Source organism: Lepidochelys kempii, chromosome 2 (genome assembly GCF_965140285.1).
Source record: "Lepidochelys kempii isolate rLepKem1 chromosome 2, rLepKem1.hap1, whole genome shotgun sequence".
NCBI classification, from domain to species: Eukaryota; Metazoa; Chordata; order Testudines; family Cheloniidae; genus Lepidochelys; species Lepidochelys kempii.
The window spans coordinates 37,567,731-37,588,671 of NC_136381.1; the positions used below are offsets into that span (position 1 = coordinate 37,567,731).

Consider the following 20,941-nt stretch of genomic DNA (forward strand, 5'->3'; position numbering starts at 1 on the left):
AGTTTTGACACCAACTCACGAGATCATTCTGCCACGAGGTCACATGATCCCAAGGAACAGACATGTAGGAGAAAGAACAAAAATTTAAGACTTAAAATCTCAGGCATCAACTAGCAGGTGCTCGACTAGAGCCAGGGCGAGGGCTGATGGCTGAAGCTCCTGGCAGCCCGTAAGACAGTCAGGGACTGGGTGCGAGGAAAAGCTCAGCTAAACAGCGGGCTGCATGCAGCTAACGCGGGGAACGCTGCGGTGCTGGGGGCACTGACAGTTTCCGAGAGACGTCTCTTCGAGGCGGGCCTCTCCCTTTGCAGGTGTGACAGGTCCAGGGCAGCCCACGCAGCGCCCAGCCTGCCCGCTGCCGGAGGCCGCCGGCAGCCACGGGCCGGGCCGGGGGCTCCTGGGAACAGCAAACCCGGGCAGGCCCTTGTCACTTCGGGAGGGGGGGGGGGTGTAAAACATTTCACCGACTCACCCGCCCCCTCAGGCCCCTTCGCGCCTCTGCGCCGCCCCCGTGCGCAGCCGCGCACAGACTCCCCGCCCGGGGGAGGGCAGCGGCTTCAGCCGCGCTCGCTGAGCATGCTCAGTCGGAACGCGCACGCGCCGTCGGAACGCGCACGCGAGCAGCCGCGCCGTTTGTAACGTTCCAGCGGCTGCGCAGCGCTGGTCCAGCGTGTCCCTCCGGCCACTGGCGCAGCCCGGCTCGGCCGCCGCGCGCCATGGGCGAGCGCCGGGGCCGCGCTCCGCCGCAGGAGGCCGTAGGGCCGGAGCGGGTAAGCGCTGCCGGGGCGCCTGGCCCTGTAGCGGGTCACGCGCCAGGCTGGCTCGCGCTGCCCTCGGGGCAGGGGGCGCGCTGCGGCCGGCCCCTAGCAGCCTGGTTCGGGCTCGGGGCCAGGCCTACCGCGGGTGGGCAGCGCGGTGCGGCAGGTGCTCGGCGAGCCGGGATCTCCGCCCAGCGCCGGTTCGTTATTCACCCGGACGCTGGGGCTGACGACGGGTCAGCGTCCGTCTCGAGTGCGGCTCTTCGGAGGTTGGCGAGGGGGGAGTGAGTCGGGGCTACCGGCTCCCCTGGCTTCTCAAGCCCCCAGTTCCTGGAGCCCTGAGCTTCGCTAGACTCGCATGGCTCCCTTCCCGCTCAGCCTCGAGCTGTGATGGTGAAGTAAAGCTGGAAAATGTGCCCCAGAAGGCAGCTATGAAGAACCCGGGCCCTAAGGCTATACAAAATCTCACTGGCTTAAAAACGCTCTCATGGCTTTTGGGGGTGAACGGGGACTTGTGGTGTCTGAGTGCTTGGGGCTGGCAGCGCTATGCTCATAGTATCCAATGGGCACTCCTGCGCTCAGGGCTTGTCCACACTTAAAATGCCACAGCAGGGCAGCTGTAGCGCTTCAGTGAAGACAATACCTGCTGACGAGAGAGGTACTCCGCCTCCCTGAGAGGTGGGAGCCAGGAGAAGCCCTCCTGTTGACATAGCACTGTCTACACCAGGGATTAGGTCGGCATAACTGCATCGCCCAGGGGTGTAGATTTTCCACGTAGTTATACCAACATATTGTTGCTAATGTAGACCAAGCCTCAGTCATGACTTTTTGCTTTTTTACAGCCATATCTTCCTGGATTTATTTGTGTGTGTGTTTTAATGTAGTTCTCTGTTGTGTGAATGACTCCCAGGGACAACAGGTGTGCTGACACAGTGCTGTCCTCCATTGTTTCAGTATCATTGTGAAGCATTGAAGCATTCTCTCCTTGGACCTAGTGACTTAGGGTGTTACTACTAACAATAACTGGTAAAGTTATTCAAACAAAAGTGTGTTTTGTTTTTTAAGTTGACTGCATCTGTGTAATGAAATACATTTTTGCATAGAAAAAAGTCTAAAAAAAATGGACACCGGGGCTGCCAAACATCCTTTGATTTGGTCTCCTTAGTTTGGCTAAGTTCATAATAAAACATTTTGCTTTTAAAATATGGGATATCTTTGTTGATCTGAGTCTGAGCATGCACTCCTTGATTTCAATGGGAGTTCCAGCTACACCAGGAACACACAGGTCCTTGGGGAGCTTTTGAACTCTATCATATAGTAGTTGCTAAATTCTAGGGAAATGTCAAATAAATGTTAAGTGTTTACATGTATTTTGTCTTTTCTAAATTTAAATAAGGAAATTTGGTTAAGCCCTCTCCTTAAAGTGATGATAAGGGGTTTGACTTAAAAAGACAGGTAAATACTATCTTGGGAGCGTTGTGATAATTAATTTGCTTGTAATGCACTCTGTAAGTGCTGAAATTCACTAGAATCTGAACAAAACCCTCCAGAAGTTGGAGGCCAAGTATGTTTGGTGATTTGTCTGTTACCCCACTGTTTAGATATTGATAGCTATGCAGGGATCCCAGCACAATTTGTTGGTTATTTATATTCGAGTAGTGCCTAGAGGCCCCAACCAAGATCAGGATCCCGTTGTGCTAGGTACTGTACAAAGACTTAAGGTATATCTACGTGGCACATTGAGTCCAGGCTCTGATCAGGTTTGAGCCCAAGCCCCCCTTCTGTCCACGGCAACTCAGTCTAACTTGGGTCAGCAAGCACTCTGGTCTTGGGGTTCTAGGATCCTGCTGGGGGAGTCAGAGCCCGAGTCCTGCTATAGCTCAGATCCAAGCCTTGTCATTTTGCAGTGTGGACACAAGTCAAACTGCAGATCCAGTTCAAAAGGTCTGCGTAGTGCAGTATGGGTGAGTTAGCATGGCTTTGATACCTTTATTAAATCCAAAGGCCAATAAAATTGCTCTAAATGTGGCTAAAATGCCTAAATAATAAGCAGTTTACTACACCTAAACAGTAACAAAACATTCATAAGCATTTGATCAAGTTACTTACAAACAGGCTAAACCCAGGGGTTATTAGTAAGGCTCAGATTTTGTCATGGATAATTTTAGTAAAAATCACGGACAGGTCACGGGCAATAAATAAAAATTCACAGAAGCCCGTGACCTGTCCATGATTTTTACTAAAAATATCCTTGACAAAATGAGGAGGGTCCAATCCCTACCCTGGCGGCTGGGCTACTGCGGGGTCCCCCTGCTGCTGCTGAGGTGGGGGTGGGAGGCTCCTGCCAACTGCTGCGGCTGGGCAGCAGCAGGGATCTCAGCTATCTGCGGTGAGTGGGAGCTCTGGGGGACCCACAGGGAGCTCTGGGGGACCCCTGCTGCCCAGCAGATAGGAGCTGCTGCGGGCCGGAGCAGAAAATGTCAGAGGGGTCTCTGGAAGTCACAGATTCTGTGACATAATCGTAGCCTTAGTTATTAGACCCATATTGGTTGGCTTCACTGCCGTCATGCAGGTATTAGTATTAAACCCTTTAAGAGTTTTCTTTCTTATGTCCTTTAACAAACAAGTGATGTCATTGCCAATTACTGACTTCAGCTGAAAGCCTATTTGAGACAGTTCATCCTTGTTTCTAGTCTTAACCCAGATAAGTTTTACAACCGACTTTCTTCCCAAGGCCTTTCCTCTCCTCCTCCTTGCTGCTCAATAGTTTTTTCATTGCACTTGAATTCACATAGATTTTAACACAGGTGTACAGGTTGGGATGGGCCATGTTGGCTCATTTGAAAACAGATTTTTTTTGTCTTATTTAAAACCATCTCCAGTTACCCCTGTGGGTCAGAGGCCTTCTTTTTAGAAACTTCCCCTTATCTCATTAGTAAAGCTAAGATGATGTCAGATTCCATGACTTCCAGAGACTTCTGAAACATTTTCTGCTTCAGCCTCAGCATGGTTATCAGCTGATGGGAGGCCCCTCTCCCCCCCCCCCCACCCGCAGATCCCAACTGCAGCAGGGCTCAGACTCTCATCCCACCGTCAGCCCCATTTTGTCACAGTTTTTTTTTAGTAAAAGTCAGAGACAGGTCATGGGCTTCTGTGAATTTTTGTTTGTTTCCTGTGACCTATCCCAGACTTTTACTAAAAATAATTGTGACAAAATGTTAATCTTACTCATTAGTTACTCTTTCAACCAGACATCCTCCCTACTTTATTACTTCTGGCCTTGTAACTTATTATTTTCAAGGCCTTTGTTATACAGCCAAAACTGCACAGGTCGTTTCAGGGGACAAGACAAGATGTCACGTTTATTATAATAACACAATTTGATTTATGAACAATAACTAATATCTAATACCTATGTGCGCGCACACACACTCTCTCTCTCTGTGTTCTGCAGCTGCTAGGTAGTTACCAGTCCTGACTGTAGCCTGAGTTCGTGGCTTAGGTTCGTAGCTTGTGGCAGCTAACTGGCCAGGAAAGCCGGGCACAAGGAAGGGCTGGGTCTCTGTTGGGCATGCACCAATGCCTTCCATGTTGGCAGCAGAATGTTACCCTCCAAAATCTTCCATCTCACCCATCCTTTTTGTAGGCTTCAGTTTGAATCCAGAGACTGTAGGTCTTGCTGTGTCGCGCTGCCTCTGGGTTCCGTGTGATTGATCACCCATCAATTGCAGACATGACTTTCAGCCTAGGACCTGGCTTTGATGTTTCTTCAGTTGTACTTTTGTTCTATTTTTTTTAGGGTGGACTCTTCATGCTTTGTCAGGGCTGTTGTCTGGATCTTCAGTCGTTGGTGTTTACACTTTATTTCATCAGGACAGTCTGGGGCTGGAGGTTGATTCCATCATCCATACATACCTCATTCACACATCTAAACTACACTAATCAGATTACAGCAGGGTTTTGCAAAAATGAAGCGAGCATTTTAAAATGGAGTTTGGGACAAGTTAAAGTGGAGTTTGGGTTACAACATGGATAAGTGTAAGGAATGGCAAACAGTGAACAGAAGTTACAATGTTGAAACAGTGTAAGTTTCAGTGATTTAAGCTGCAATTGGATTGAAAGTGAAACTCTATTAGCCAGTTATTGGGTAACCAGTTTTATGAATGAATGTTGTTTATTAATATAACTTCATAAGCAAAGTTTTATGAATGAAAGTGAACAATTAAAAACAATTTCATTGATCAGTTCTACACCTTCCTTGTACTTGCTAGTCAGGGCCTTTCTTTACAACACACATGTCCTTAATCAAACTAATTCTTTAATTGCATATTTGTCCTACACAGGATTAGAAGCTAGGTCCTCTGAATCCCAGTCATTACCTTAGTCGCAGGACCATCCTGACACCAAGCAAGCAGCTGAGCTCCCTGCTTTTTTCAGTAGAAGGCTATTGGTAATTGGAAAATCATCCTCATTTTAGCAGATAAGGCCTTTGTATGCCCAGGTCAGGGTCTTACAGGTGCTGAGGGAAATCAGAAAAGGGACAAGTACTTATTGTCCCAATGCTGGTCTCCATGCTACTGATGATAAAATGTTATTGTTCCCACTGTTTTGGAATGTCCTTCCCATCTTCTCTTCCTACTCTGGAGTTTGCTTTAAGATTTCCTCTATCATTTTCGAGGTTATTTCCCTCTTGTGTATGCCCCCTGTACCAAAGCTAGGAGGGTGGGGAGTTGTGGGGTGAATGGGTGGAAGACAGTGAGGTTGCATGTTCACTCCTGCAGGCTGTCCTTGCACTGGAGGGTGTTACCTTGAGGTGAGTCCCTAGAAGACATAGAAGGATATTGTTAAAAAAGACAATGGGCAAACTGGGAAAATAAGCTGCACCTCTGTTTGCCAGGATGGTGTCTTTTAGCTAGTGCCGGAGGAGAATAGAAACACTAGCTATATGGACAGCCCTGAGAGAGCTGCTTTGTCTTACAATGTGCCTGCTAAAATAGAGCTCACTCTGATTGAAATTCTCTTTTATAAACACCTGTAGATCAGCAGAGTGCACTGCATAATAAACTTTTTCAATTATTGGTTTGGACACAAAGCATTGTGCTATAAAATGCCTTGCAGTCTCTAGACAGACAAGGTGGATGAGGTAATATCTTGCACCCTGCAATCTCTGTGCATTGTGGAATGCCTCTGTAGGCTGATTTTTGGCAATGTACCTCCATAAAATTTAATGTACCTAATGTGACCCTATACCCCATATTCTTCTTAGAGATATTCTTATGATATGAATATGGCATAACTAAGATATGTTTTGTGCAAGATGGGTCATGGGAGGTATCACTGAAAAGGTTATGATTTACTGAATGTAATTATTCAATTTGTAGGCCTGTATCTGAAGTTAGAAATATTAGCTATGTAATAATTACAACTGTGTTTTCACCTGGAGAACACCCACCAGACAGTATGTAATCAGCCTGTATGGGCCATTAGGAAGGACAATAGGACTTTGAAGCTACTAATCTCCCTCCTTCCTGAGAGGTTTCCTGGGATGCTGTGTTGACACTGCAGGGTCATGTGATCATGTCACCTGGTACAGGATACCATCTTGAAATGCTGGTACTTTTCCACAGGAAGGGGGTGGGGGGACAAACTAGAAAACAAGGTTCCCACCATATTCAAATCCTGTTTAATACTGGGGAATGAGTTAATCAGGGCTCTTCTCCACTGCTTCCCTGCCCAAGAAGGAAGACTGCTGAAAACACCTGAAGGATCAAAGGAACTAAGCTGGGGGAGGCAGGGGCTGAGCCCAGGCGAGAAAGGTCAGCCTGTAAAAGGAATTTCTGGAGATTTAAGCTGCAAGCAGTGCAGTTTACCTTCAAGAAACTCTGCGACCTGCTTGAAACAACATTTAGGGTGAGAAATTATTTGTAGTCAATATTCCTTAGGGTGTATCTATGCTGGCAGAGTTACAGTGCCAGCAGTTAACAGAACCACTCAGAGAGGGCTGAAGGAAAACCGCTGTTGTGTGTTCACACTGTCAGCTGCCTGCGCAATAGTGTGTTCGCACTTGCGGTGGTATTCAGAGCAGTGCACTCTGGGTAGATATCCCTCAGAGCATCTCTTCCTTTTCTGCCGCTAAGAGTTGTGGGAAGGCGGAGGTCATTGCGCGGCATCCTGGGTCCTATCCCAGTGCCCCGTGATGCATTGCTTCACATCCCAGCAATCCCTGTGCTTCCATCCGCATTTGGCGCCATCTCTCAATGGTTTGTGTACTGCGCACTCTGCCTCTTCGGTCTGCAGGAATGGATCACACGTTTTTTACCAGTATGCTGCTCACTCTGACTAATACATCAGGCGTGGCAGTAGAGTTATTTCTTAAACTACAAAGACGAGGAGTGCGATATTGATCTTGCCACGCATAGTAGCTACAACACAAGATTGCTTGTGGCATTCGTGGAGGTGCTGACCACAGTGGAACGCTGCTTTGGGGCTTGGGAAACAAACACTGACTAGTGGGATCACGTCGTGATGCACGTCTGGGATGACAAGCAGTGGCTGCAGAACTTTCGGATGAGGACAGCCACATTCACAGGACCGTGTTATGAGCTCACCCCGCCCTGTGGCGCATGGACACAAGAATGAGAGCTGCCCTGTAGTTGGAGAAGTGCGTGGTGATTGCACCGTGGAAGCTGGCTACTCCAGACTGCTACTGATCGGTCGCTAACCAGTTTGGAGTGGGAAAGTCGACTGTTGGACTCGTGTTGTCGGACATGGGCAGGGCCATTAATTGCATCCTGCTCCGAAAAACTGTGACTCTGGGCAAAGTGTGTGATGTGGATGGCTTTGCACAAATGGGCTTCCCTAACTGCGGAGGGGCAGTAGATGGCATGCATATTCCACCTAGCTACCGAATACATTAATCACAAGGGGTATTTCTCTATGGTTCTCCAGGCGCTTGTGGATCACCGTGGGCATTTCACGGACATTAACCCAGGCTGGTCCGGAAAGGTACATGACGAGGTCTTTCGGAACACTGGACTGTTCAGGAAGCTGCAAGCAGGGACTTTCTTCCCAGACCAGAAGATCACTGTTGGGGAAGTAGAAATGCCCATTGTGATCCTGGGAGACCCTGCCTACCCCTTAATGCCATGGCTCATGAAGCCATACACGGGGCACCTTGACAGCAGCAAGGAGCGGTTCAACAACAGGCTGAGCAAGTGCAGAATGACTATGGAGTGTGCATTTGGCCATTTAAAGGCCCTCTGGCGCTGCCTTTACGGGAGGCTGGACCTGTCTGATGACTATATTCCTCCACTTATAGCCGTGTACTGTACGCTCCATAATATTTGTGAAGGGGAGGGTGAAACCTTCACTCAGGGCTGGACTGCTGAGTCTCAGTGCCTGGAGACTGAATTTGAACATCCAGAGACCAGGGCTATTAGAAGGGCGCAGCGTGGGGCCATAAGGATCAGGGATGCCTTGAAGCAGCAATTCGAAGCTGAAAGCCACTAATATTTGTTGCTATGCTCAGGAGTGCGGTGCTTATACTGCTAGGAGGTGATTGTGGTTGGTGCAGACGATGCACTGTGAAGGTTTAAGAAAATTTCCTCTTGCTTTGGAGGTCACTGTTTGCTTTCAATTAATGGAATAAAGATTGCTTTCAAACGAACACAATCTTTTATTAAAAAAACAAAAACTGGAGGAGAGAAACAAACAAAAAAGCACATCAGCACTGAGGGAGATGGGGGAAGGGAAGGTCCCAGGAGGAGGTGGGGTCCCGGGACAGTGTAAAGATTTGTGTATGTCCAGGTATCATATGCAGCCTTGTCCTTTGGAGTACAGTGCAGTGGGTACTGAACTTCAGCAGAGCTAAACTGCAGAGGGACGGGTGTTGAGTGCAGTGGTTACTGGGAGTCTGCAGTGCTGTGATGTGGGAGGAGTGGAATGCTGCGGGTACAGACTGGAGCCAGAAGGTTGATAAGTCTGTGTTGGTGGTGTCTGGGGGGGCATGGGAAAGAGTTTTGCGACTGTGGCTGCAGGGGATGGCGGGTGCGAAGCTGCTCAGTTTGCAGTGCTAGTAGCACTTGGAGCGTGTCCGCTTGGTGCTCCATAAGTTTAACAGCCGCTTCCTTCTGGTGTGCCGCATTCTCCTTTCGGTCCCTCCTCTTGCTGTCCCGCCACTCCTTCAATTCCTGTTTTTTGGCTGCAGAGTGCATCATGACCTCACACAGAAAGTCCTCCTTAGTTCTTCATGGCTGCTTTCTAATTCTGTGCAGCCGTTCAGCCGGCGATAACAAAGATGGAGACTAGGCTCCCAAGGTCATATCTGTGAAGCAAAAATGCAACATTTTACGGAAGCAGTATTGTTTGCAACACACAGACCACTGAGTCAGTGATTTAAAACACAGCCACTATTCACATACGTGTCACTAACTGGTTGACCCCAGGCAGCACACATGAGCCACAAGACCCCCAAAATGGTGAGTAGCCGCAGGGGAAATAGGTGTTCCTGGACCCTACTGTACACTGGGCACATGGGTCTTGGGGCCCCACATTTTCCACAGGCTGTGTTCATTATGGAAGATATCTCACTGCTGAGGGTGAGCAGGGAATCAAGGGAGGGTCTTCTCCAAGACTGCGGCTTCCACCCTGGCCTTTATGCAGCTTGCCTGTGTGCAGCAATGTGTGCTCCCCCTTGCCTGTGTGCTCCCCCCCCCCCCAAGTGATGGCAATGTGGCGTAGGAAAGTTACACTTAATGGGGTTAAGAAACAAAGCAGCTCTGCCAAAGAACCCACGGTAGCAGATTACCCATTATCTCCATGAGAGTTTCCTGGAGATCTCTGAGGCAGATTGACTCCCTCACTTCATGGGAATTAACAGCCTGTTCCGCCATTCAGACTAGGCATGTGGTGGTATGCGCATCACAGACACAAGCCTGCTTTCTGCAACCCTTCTGCCCCCAATAACTCGCTTCAGTGATTCCCAAAATCAAAGCCACTTCCAGGGGTCTCCTCTCCTGTTTACGCTTCGCCAAGCTCCAACAGCTGTGACTGGCTTGCCTCCTTCGCGGTAGAGAAGAGCTCCTGGCTGCATGCATCTCAGGTCTCCGAGTCATCCTCTTTCTCTGGGTCCCCCGCCCTCTCCACATCCTCATCCAAGATTTCATCCTGCTGGCTTGGTCCACTCCTGACTGGCACGTGAGCCACTGAAGTATCCACAGTGGACTTCGGAGTGGAGGTGGTGTCGCCACCGAGTATCATGTGCAGCTCTTTGTAGAACCGGCAGCTCATGGGCGCAGCACCGGAGCAGAGGTTTGCCTCCAGTGCCTTGTGGTAGGCGTTCCGCAGTTCCTTCACTTTGACCCTGCACTGTAGTGTGTCCTGGTCATGGCCCCTTTCTGTCATGCATCGTGAAATCTGTCCGTAGGTGGTATAATTCCTTCGGCTTTAGCACAGCTGAGACTGGACAGCCTCCTCTCCCCAAATGAGGTCCAGCAGCTCGGCATTGCTCCAAGCCGGGGATTGCCTGGTGTGTGCAGCAGGCCTGGCCATCTGGAAAGATGCGCTGAGACCATTGCACGCGTCACCGAGCAAGCTGGAAGGGGACTTTCAAAATTCCCAAGGAATTTACGGGGTGAGAATGATTAATGATGGTTGTGGGATTTTATACTTCAGAGAAATAAAACTTTATAGCTTTAAGTCTCTGTTGTGGGTACCATTTTTAGTGGGGCAGGGCAGTGTTTAAAGGTTGAGCAGGCTGAGAGGGGCTCCCAGCTCCATTCAACATTGCAGAGGACAGCCACTACCAGAAAATGTTGTTTAAATCCCCTTGTACAGTTTTATTCTATTACACCATGTAATACTTCCTGGTAGAGTTCTACATCACAGCAGTTTCAGGGTGGCTGTCCATATGGGGTTCTTGTATAATATCTAAAATCCTCTGGGTCAGGTGGCATTGTTTGCAAAAATGCTGTCCAGTGGCTCTTAGTATGGACAAGGTGGCAGGAGCATTATCAGTGGTCCTGTTCTTGTCCCTTGTCTTCAGGTACTTTTGCCAGAGCTCCTTTGCTTTGATATGGCACTGGAACCAAGTCTGGGAGTGTCCCTTGCAGTTATTTGCTATGACAATGGCTTGAGGATGTTTGCATTCTGGTGACTCTTACGCAGATATAACTGGATGTGCAGCTCTCCAAAGAGGGCAGTCAAGTCCAGGAGCTCTGGAGGGGTCCACAGAGAAGCACCAAGGTGCATGACTGATATAATGGGAATATGAGCCTGGGAGTGTGAACTCACTACTTCCTGGTATCGAACAGGGGCACACCTGGCTGCCCATCAGCATTTAAATAGGAGGATGATATCCAGTGAAGATGAAATCCGAGCAGTTGAAGGCACACAGATACACAGACAGGTTGATGCATGTATGAAGCATTGCAGTCTGGTAGCAGTTGGAGGACTGCCAGACTTGGAGTAGTTAGGAAGGCATCCACGCAAACGCTAAAGTGGTGGGGGGAGGGGAACCTTACTGTAAAGTTTTTCCTGTTCCAGACAGGGTTAATTACTGCAACCTGATACGCCAAATAATGTACTTAAAAACAGTATGTGTGGACACAAGGACTTCAATGGGAGCAAACCAGAGCTAATCAGATGTAACATCCCTGCATGGACAAGCGCTGAGTAGCTGTGCTAGACACAAACTGGTAGTGGGGTTATGTGACCTTGCATGTGCATTTAGTTCAACGTTGTTTGCTCCATGAATCTTGGCAATACAAGTTGGGTTTCTCCATTGTATTGCACAGAGACTTTTTTGCAGTGTAGAATCAGACATTTCCTGACATTGCTGCACCTAGTACAAGGCAAACTTCTAGGGATGTTACTTATTAATTTACAACACTCAAAATTGTTCTAGGTAGAGCCAGGCAGAAAGACAAAGCAATAAGCTATGGTAACAAATAGTAGGGATGGCGGAAGGAAGAGCAAGGGTTACAGCAGAAGATCCTCCAGTTACTTGGTTTAGGCATGTGCATATCTCTGGTTTAATTCAGAGGAATTTTTTTATCTTTCCTCAGATGAATTATTTTTAAAAAGAAAGTAAGTGGTGGAATAATAACGGGGAAATAATCCTCTGAAATGACACTGCTTTTTCTTTAGGGTTTCCCTTCAGATGCTATTGAAAATGACTTTAAACCAAATGAAGAGCCTCTTCTCAGAAAAAATCCTCGTAGATTTGTCATCTTCCCACTCCAATACCCAGATATATGGAACATGTATAAAAAGGCACAGGCTTCCTTCTGGACAGCAGAAGAGGTGAGTGTGATGTTCTGTTTGGGACACTCAGAACCGTAAGCCACAGTGTGATCTCTTTGCCTCAGCAAGTCTCAGCCTTGTTGGAGATGAGATTTTCAACTGCCTGCCACTCCAGTCTGTCCTTGACACTCTGCTGGTCTACACCTTGCCCATGCAATTAACAGCTAGCGAACCCCAGAGACGTCTCACTGTGATGCTCACAGAAATTAAGTTCGCTGCCTCCAAAGAGAGTGTACACGCCAGCCTGTTAGGTTAGCTGAAGACTCACACTTCACTTTAGAGTATACCACTGATATTATTTTGTAAATAAAACAAGAATGAGTTTATTAATAAAGAACAGAGATTTAAGTGATTCAAGTGGGGTTCACAGGGGTCTGCTCTGGGTCCAATATTGAACATATTTATTAATGACTTGGGTATAGGTAGAGAGAGCATACTGATCAAGTTTGCAGATGAGACAAAGTTTGGTGCGGTGGAAGGGGGGTTGCCAATACTTTGGAGGATAGAGCTAACATTCAGAAGTATCTTGATAAATTGGAGAACTGGGCTATAAACAACAAAATGAAATTCAACAAAGGCAAATCTAAGGTGCTGCACTTGGGGGAGAAAAAACAAATGCATAAATACAGAATGGGGGAAAACTGGCTTGGCAGCAGCAGTGCTGAAAAGGATCTGGAAGTTGTGGTGGATCACAGCCTCAACATGAGTCAGAAATGAGATGCTGTTGCAAAAAAAGCAAATGCAATTTTAGGTTGCATTAACAGAGGCATAGCATGCAAGTCATGAGAGGTGATAGTTCCGCTTTACTCAGCACTGGTTAGGCCTCAGCTGGAGTACTGTGTCCAGTTTTGGTCATGAATGTATAGAAAGGATGTAGAGAAACTGGAAAGGATCCAGAGGCCAGCAACAATGATGATCAAAGGGATGTTCAAAGGAATGCAAGCCATACGAGCAAAGGCTGAAGGGACATGGGTATGTTTCGTTTGGAAAAGAGGCGATTAAGGGAGGGATATGAGAGTGGTTTTCAGATACATGAAAGGCTGCCACAAAAAAAATGGAGAAAAGTTGTTCTCTTTTGCCAAAGAGGGCAGGACAACAGGCAATGGGTTCAAACTACATAGCAGATTTAGATTAAATCTCAGGAAAAAATTCCTAAGCGTAAGAACAGTAGGGCAATGGAACAGACTGCCTCAGGAGGTTGCAGAAGCTTCTTCGCTGGAGGTTTTCAAAAGCAGGCTGGATAGCTATCTGTCTTGGATGGTTTAGACACAACTAATCATGCATCTTGGCCGGGGGTTAGACTAGATGACCCTTGTGGTCCCTTCTAACCCTATGATTCTGTGATACTAAGCAAGAGAAAAAGACAGGTATGATTGCAGACAAAACAAAAATAAAACGTGCTTTCTAGTATCTAAAGTTTAACAGATTACAATCTTGGTCTGAGGCAATTTCTCATCTATTGTCAGGTTCCAGAGACTTCAGCCCAAATGGTTGAAGGATCCACCTTTCACAGATTCCAAGAGCTCTGGTCTCTTGTCCTCTAGGTGATGGATTAATGGCTTTTTATTACCCTTATATTTCCCAAAGTCCATTGTCTCTGCCTCAAGAACCAGGAAGTCTCCCTGGGATGCAGAGACTTTCCCCTGGCTTGTTCACTAAACTCTCTCCTCCATGGTTGTTAGCTTGATAGCTTTACTTACCTTATGTGTAAATGTGCTCTTATTGTCCCCTGCCTGTAATCAAGCAGGTCAGACCGGTAAATACACATTTCTTTATCTAGGGCAGGCAGGGTTTGTGCACTGCCTTCCAAACACTTTTTAAGAATGTATTTCTAGTATACACATGTAACTCTTTGTACACAACCCATACATACATCACACAATGATTTTCAGGACTGGCATATGATCAGTTTAAATATTATACCTTACAAGACACCTTTTAGATACATATTATGATAAGTGTGTTGGGGTTAGTGAGTGTGTCAGGCCTGATATGTGTTGCAGTGTGGTGTCTTAGGGACACAGTGAGTACTATGGTCCAGTGGACAAGGCCCATGATTTAGTAGTCAGGAGACCTGACTTTTATTACAGGCTCTGCAGTTGACTTGCTGCATGTGGCCTTTGATGGGACACTTACACTCTCTGTGCTTCAGTTTCATCACTTGTAAAATGCTTTGAGATATATGGATGAAAATGCTCTATTGAAGTACTAGCCACTATTATTATTTTTTTTTTTTTAGGCAGATGATTGTAAACGGTGACAGCTGTTAAATATACATGTAGTTTACTCCAAGTTGAATTGATTAAATACTCCTTCCTACCTAATGACACTCCTTAGCTCTAAGTTAACGCACTTTCTCCACACCAGTCATGATTTTATAGACCTCTATCATATCCTCCCTTAGTTATCTCTTTTCCAAACTGAAAAGTCCCAGTCTTATTAATCTCTCCTCATATGGAAGCTGTTACATATCCTTAATAATTTTTGTTGCCCTTCTCTGTAAGTTTTCCAACTCCAGTATATCTTTTTTTGAGATGGGCCGACCAGATCTGCACGTAGTATTCAAGGTGTAGGCATCCCATGGATTTATAGAGGCAATCTGGTATTTTCTGTCTTATCTATCCCTTTCCTAACATTCTGTTTGCTTTTTTGACTGCCACTGCACATTGAGTGGATGTTTTCAGAGAACTATCCACGACTCCAAAATTTCTTTCTTGAGTGGTAACATAATTTAGACCTGATCATTTTATAATGTATAGTTGGGATTATGTTTTCCAATGTATATTACTTTGCATTTATGAAGATTGAATTTTACCTGCCATTTTGTTGCCCAGTCACTCAGTTTTGTGAGGTTCCTTTGTAATGCTTTGCAGTCTGCTTTGGACTTAACTATCCTACCAGTTCCTCCCACTCGCTGTCATTTTAGCACCAGTGCCATGCTTGACTGAATTGGGAATCTAACTGTAAGAATAAAGTTTTTGGTGTCTCATTGGTTTTCACATCTGGCCCTACCTAACTGCTGCCGTGGTTTTAAAAAAAAAAAATACAACCCCTGCTAAGGAAGCTGTGGTTTCTACCCCAGCCAGAATTCACTGTCTTATAGAAGAGCAAACATGTAATGCTTTCTTATTGTCCCAAACAGTAGCCTTGTGGGAGAAATTAGATGTCACATAAAGAAAATCCTTGTCATTTTAAAGGCTCGTTGCAAAATGGGGTCTTTAATTGCAAGTATCATTAAAGACACATTGGAAAGCATCTCTGTTGTTTGACACATATTGAAGTTTTGAAATCCTGCTGCTTTACAGTGAGGAAATGTTTTTCACTTTCAGTGTTGTATGGTTCAATATCTAAAGTAGTTTTCCATTTCTGTAGTGTCTTTCATCCTAAAGTGCTTCACAGACTGATGAAGGGTGCTATGTAAAAGTAAATTGTTCTACTCTGCCATTAGAAATATCTTTGCAGACACACTATAATATAAGACATCTAGTGGTCATTCTAGTGACTCTAAATGGTGTGCATATTCTCTGAGTTTCCAAAGATCTGTATTTGTGTGGGGGAGAGCGGAGGGGAAGGGGTCATTTATAAGCTGCAAAGCAATTAAATTATGTTATGGTGGCAGATACGCTACCGTACTTCATTGCTTTCACTGTGTTTGATTTTGAATTCAATTACAAATGTAATAAAATTCTCTAAACATTTTTCAAGTTTGATCTCAAATAACTCCCAGCATCACTGATTTGCTTAAGCTTCTTCTATTTTTCTTCATGAGTTATCAACATGAACGGACAATAATATTATATTTTTCTTTCTTTTTTTTACTATAAGGTTGATTTATCAAAGGACTTTCCTCACTGGAACAAGCTGAAATCAGAAGAAAAATACTTCATCTCTCATGTCCTGGCTTTTTTTGCGGCCAGCGATGGAATTGTAAATGAAAATTTGGTAAGGCATCTTTACAATGAGCCCATTTCTCAAGAGTTACCATTCATCTGGCTAGCAAAAACTCTTCATTTCAATTTTGACTTAATATAATCAAGTGACTCTTTATTGTTTACAGGTTGCATTTTCTCTTTTCCACATCATTTCAGTTTTGCTTAGACATTTGAGCAACCTGTTCTCCCTGGGCCACTATTTAAGACAAATTAGGCCTGTGACGGGTTTGGGCCCTTTGGGATGTCACCTGATGTGCTCGCATGCCACTGAGTCAGCCTATTCTGCCAGTCTGGTCCCCTTTACCTGACCTTGCTGGGTTAGGCTCACAAGCCTCTTCCAGCCAAGCACACAGGCAGGGCCATACCGAGCTGCACAGAGAGACAGAGATCCGTTCTGGAAAGATTCAGCCTTAGGGGCTTGCTCCAACGCTCTGGTGCCCACTCTTTTTAAGGGGTACAAACACAAAGGTTTTATTAAATTTGACCCCTCCCTCAATGTGGAGGGAGATATGCACAACTTCTTGCCCTCTCAGTTAGAAATTACCTAAACTGGGTTATATTACAAACAAGAAATAAGTTTGTTTAACTACAAAAGGTGAATTTTAAGTGAATGTAAGAGATAACAGACAGAACAAAGCAGATTACTGACCAAATAAAGCAAAATAGGCAAGCTAAGCTCAATATACTGAAGAAACAGGTTACGAAATGTAAATTCTCAGCCTAAATGTTATTTTAGGCAGGTTGCAAAGTTTCTGTGGTTCAGAGTTCCAGTTATATTCCTTTTCAGACTGGAACCCTGTCTCAGTCTGGACACCCCCTACCCCGCCCCCGCCTTCCCTTCAGCTGGCTTTAGCAGTCTTTCTTCTTGAGCAGACAAGTCATGGAGAGGAGGAGTCCCATTTGCCTTCTTCCCTACCCTTAAATAGGATTTACATAAGTCGGGAATCCTTTGTTTCCCAAACTTGACCCCTCTTCCCTTCCAGTGGAAAGTTACAAGAAGTCCCAGGTAATGTTTATTATCAGGTGATAAGACCACCTGACTCTGTAGTATCACAGCGTACATGAGTCAGTGGCAGTATCAAGGGCCCGCAGGAAGGCCAAGCCTTTTCACAGTCCATTGTCCTCGCTCATGGGCCATCGGCCCTGTCTTGCTTTTCCATTGTTGTACCTGAAGTATTAGCAGTGGGCATCACCCAAAATAGCATAGTTGAAATACAGATACATAGACAATATTCCTAACTTCAAATACAGAAAAGATACAGGCGTACAAATTGGTTAATCACATTCAGTAAATTATAACCTTTCCAATGTTATCTTACAAGACCCATCTTGCATAAAGTATATCTCAGTTGTCATATTCATATCATAAGCATATTTTCATAAAGAATATGGAGTGAAATGTCATAAGGCTCACACCAGTATAGTCTGAAGGATTCCAACCACTCCGTTCCTGGAAACAATCTTTAAGTCCTCCCTTCCAGGAGACTGTGTTCATTTTTGGCTCTTTAGGAATGGAAGATGGGATTGAACTTCTCCAGTGGTGTCATCAGTGTTTCTCTTTGAGTTGGTTAAAATCATACTCTCTCTCCCTAACATAGCACTTTTAAAAAACCATAGGGGATACTACCATGTCCTTGCCAGTGTTCCTTATCTCAGTAAAACTTATTCTAAGGACCTGTGTTTACGAAGGTGACTTGTTGGGGATATCTCTGAATCTACCAGGTCTACAAGGAAGTGATGCATCTCCCCTTTCTGATTATATGGATTTTCCATTTGTAGTCACGCTGTGGCTGCAAGATATCTGACCTTAAACCGTCCATGGTGTAGGCCTGAGAATGGCGCATCCTGGACCTTGTGCATATATAACTTCTGGGCGCACATCTAGGGAATACATTATAGTATGGGGTGACGTTGGAGAAAGAGACACACATACTCTATGACATAGAGATTTCGTGAAGTACTGGTTTATTTTATTTAATATCAAACCAAAATCCTGAGTGTTTGTGTAATGTGAAGTTTTCAGTATTGCAGTATTCTGCTTTATACTTTCAGTACTTATACATCATACCTCTTGATTACAGTTTTATAAGCTACATATACAGCGGCTTTATTTCACTTTCTCAAAGAATAATTCCACAATCTGCTAGCTGTTTGCATGCATGTTTGTGAAATGTTTCAATCCAACTGCCCCCATCCTTTCTCCATGGCAAGGGGGTTGCTTTTGTTCATCTCAGGGCTTGAAAATATTCTTTCGGGTAGTGCTAATACCCTAACTGGCACTTTTTTTTGTAGGTGGAGCGATTCAGCCAGGAAGTGCAAATCCCAGAGGCTCGCTGTTTCTATGGATTTCAGATTCTAATTGAGAATGTTCACTCAGAGATGTACAGTTTGCTAATAGACACGTACATCAAAAATCCCAAGAAACGGTAATTCTCAAAGTTGTCACAAAGTCATTGAACATATTATCTCAGTACTGGCTGTGCAGTCTAGAGGGCTAGTCATGTTGCACATGCCAGTATCACCTGCCTTCTTTCCCATACTGACTCGCTGGGTGGCCTTAGGAAAATATTTATCATTTCCTGCTCTGTATTCCCCATCTATAAAATGGAGTAATAATAATACCTACTACACAGGAGTGTTATCAGGGTTAGTTAATATTTGTACAGTGCAATATAATTGATAGATTGAAACAGTTCGGTTATGGATCGTTCTAGGAATTTAATGCTATTTACTGATCTGGGTTTGGTAATAATGCTATCTGTCACTTTACTTGCATACAACACGTTTGTTGCTAATATTTTTCAAAACCTTCCTTTAAAACTACCCTAGCCAGTTATTTATAAATTGAAATGTTGTGACCTTTGACTATCAGTTTTGCCCTATATGTCAACAAGAGAGTCTAATGTAAATTTTAACAGTAATAACAATAGCAAAAAGTTAGTCTGTGGCTACAGATGTGTGGAGATACCATGGTCCTGTAGTGAGGGTCACGCAGAGCTGCATTTCCAGGGCAGCATCCTACACTGGAGAAGCTCAATATCTCCTGGAACTCCCAAGGTACATGGGTGGTAGGGAGATGGCTGCTGTGTCATCTTGTAAGCGTATGTCTCTACAACCTTTGGGGGTACTGAACACAGTTAGCTTTGCTAGCCAGAATCAGCAGTTGTATTCCACAGGGGCTGAAACTGTACCCAGCTCCTGTGTGGGCCTGCAAGGGGAGCCGGGACGGAGAGTCTCCCTGAGGAGGAACTGGCTACTATCTGGCTTATAGTGTGAGATGCACCATACTCTAGTGGATAGGACACTGATTTGGTAGTTGAGAAACCTGGGTTCTATTCTTGGCTCTGCCATGTACCAGCTGTGTGAGCTTGGATAAGTGACTTTCCCTCTCTCTGTCTGTTTGCCCTTGTAGCTTTTGTCTGTTAGATTGTAAAAACTTTGGGGGCAAAGACTGTCTCTTACTGTGTTTGTATAGTGTCAAGCAAAGTGGGATCCCAATCTCAGCTGGTGTCTCTAGGTACTAATATAATACAAATAAATTATAAGTGTTTGTAATATTACCTTTGTTTCATTCTATAGAGAATTTTTATTTAATGCAATTGAAACAATGCCTTGTGTCAAGAAGAAAGCAGATTGGGCCCTGAGGTGGATAGCAGACAGAGACTCAACTTTTGGTATGTAGCTTTTTAATTGGGTGATTACCCTTTGTTAATCTGAGGTATATATAATGGAGTTTTCTGGGTCTGAGCTGCAACCTTCCAGAGCAGAATTTCTCCTATGTTTAAGGGTTACGTGTATCTTGAGTTTCAAGTCCAGCCGTGATTTCTAAAAAAAGAAAAAATCAGATCAGTGCATAGATCTTAATCCTGAGCTAATGACGTGTGCCAATGTCAAGGCCCAGTGGGGATCATAGGTGTAAAAGTTCTGGGGGCTTCTTGTGATATGAATAAGTGATAAAAAGGCAATTATGACTTTAACATGGGTTCAACTAATACTCTGGGTGTGTCAGCATGTCCAAGCACACACACACACCCACCCACCCCCAAAAATGAAGTCATGTTACTGTGAGAACTTGTTTGATTCACTAGCGTAGACACTCTTGTTTTGGGTGGGAAGAAATGAGGTGCAGGTTACGTTGTGTATTTGGGGGGGAAAGAGGGATCATCCCAAGTAAGGTTTTTCTTTGGTAAAATTTAGACCACGTAGTGATTATTGGTGGCTTTCCTGAAAATATTTCAGTGAGACTATTGAGAATTGTTAGTCAAGTTCCAAATGTCAGTTGTGGGGGGAACCATTTCCTTTCCTGCAGTCTGCTGGTAGAGCTGCCTTGGCCAGATGTAACATAGGTATTTATACCTTATTTTCCTATTAGTGGCTCTGGCAACTTGTATTTTCTGTACTTTTTTTTCCACTTTTTACCAGACATATTGCCAGATGTTTGTTGCATAGATGTTTCACTTGCTCTGACTTTGTCAGCTGACTGCTCAGTATGTTCATTCTAAAGTACAGCAGGACCCTGTTTCTTCTTCATGCAAAGTGATTGCTAGGGGGGTGAAAAGAACCCATTAGCCCAACTTCATTATGTTTTTTTTCAGGAGCATTCAGAAATAGACACTCCTGATTTGAGATTTCCAATGAGCATATTAAAAACTTTGTTACATATTTCAGTATGCAAGAGCCAGCCAGTAGGCATTCAGCAAGAAATTTTGCTATATGGGTTTTAATATCAGGTATTGCATTTGATCGTTAGCTTTATGGACACTTATTTTTTAGGATTGTCTGGTATGTTTTTAGAGTTGTCAATTATATTTCTTCCGTGTGAACTACAGTAAATATGCTATTTGTCTTTTAATTGTTTTCTCCATATGACCTTTCCCTAAATAAACCAGTAGATGGCACCTGCATTCCATTCATTGGAGTAGAAAAATAAATGTCCTTTTCTTAAAATGA

At 44.9% G+C, this 20,941-nt stretch overlaps 1 protein-coding gene across 1 annotated transcript in view; it reads left to right on the plus strand.

Annotated features, from left to right (window-relative positions):
- The first annotated feature begins 611 nt into the window (after window positions 1-611).
- RRM2B (ribonucleotide reductase regulatory TP53 inducible subunit M2B) overlaps window positions 612-20,941 on the plus strand; it is a 37,876-nt gene continuing 17,546 nt past the window's right edge. The window contains exons 1-5 of the mRNA XM_073330414.2: window positions 612-770; window positions 11,904-12,059; window positions 15,885-16,001; window positions 18,284-18,417; window positions 19,571-19,665. Of these exons, the coding sequence (XP_073186515.1) occupies window positions 717-770; window positions 11,904-12,059; window positions 15,885-16,001; window positions 18,284-18,417; window positions 19,571-19,665 (556 nt within the window). The 5' untranslated portion in view covers window positions 612-716. The remainder of the gene's footprint in view (window positions 771-11,903; window positions 12,060-15,884; window positions 16,002-18,283; window positions 18,418-19,570; window positions 19,666-20,941) is intronic.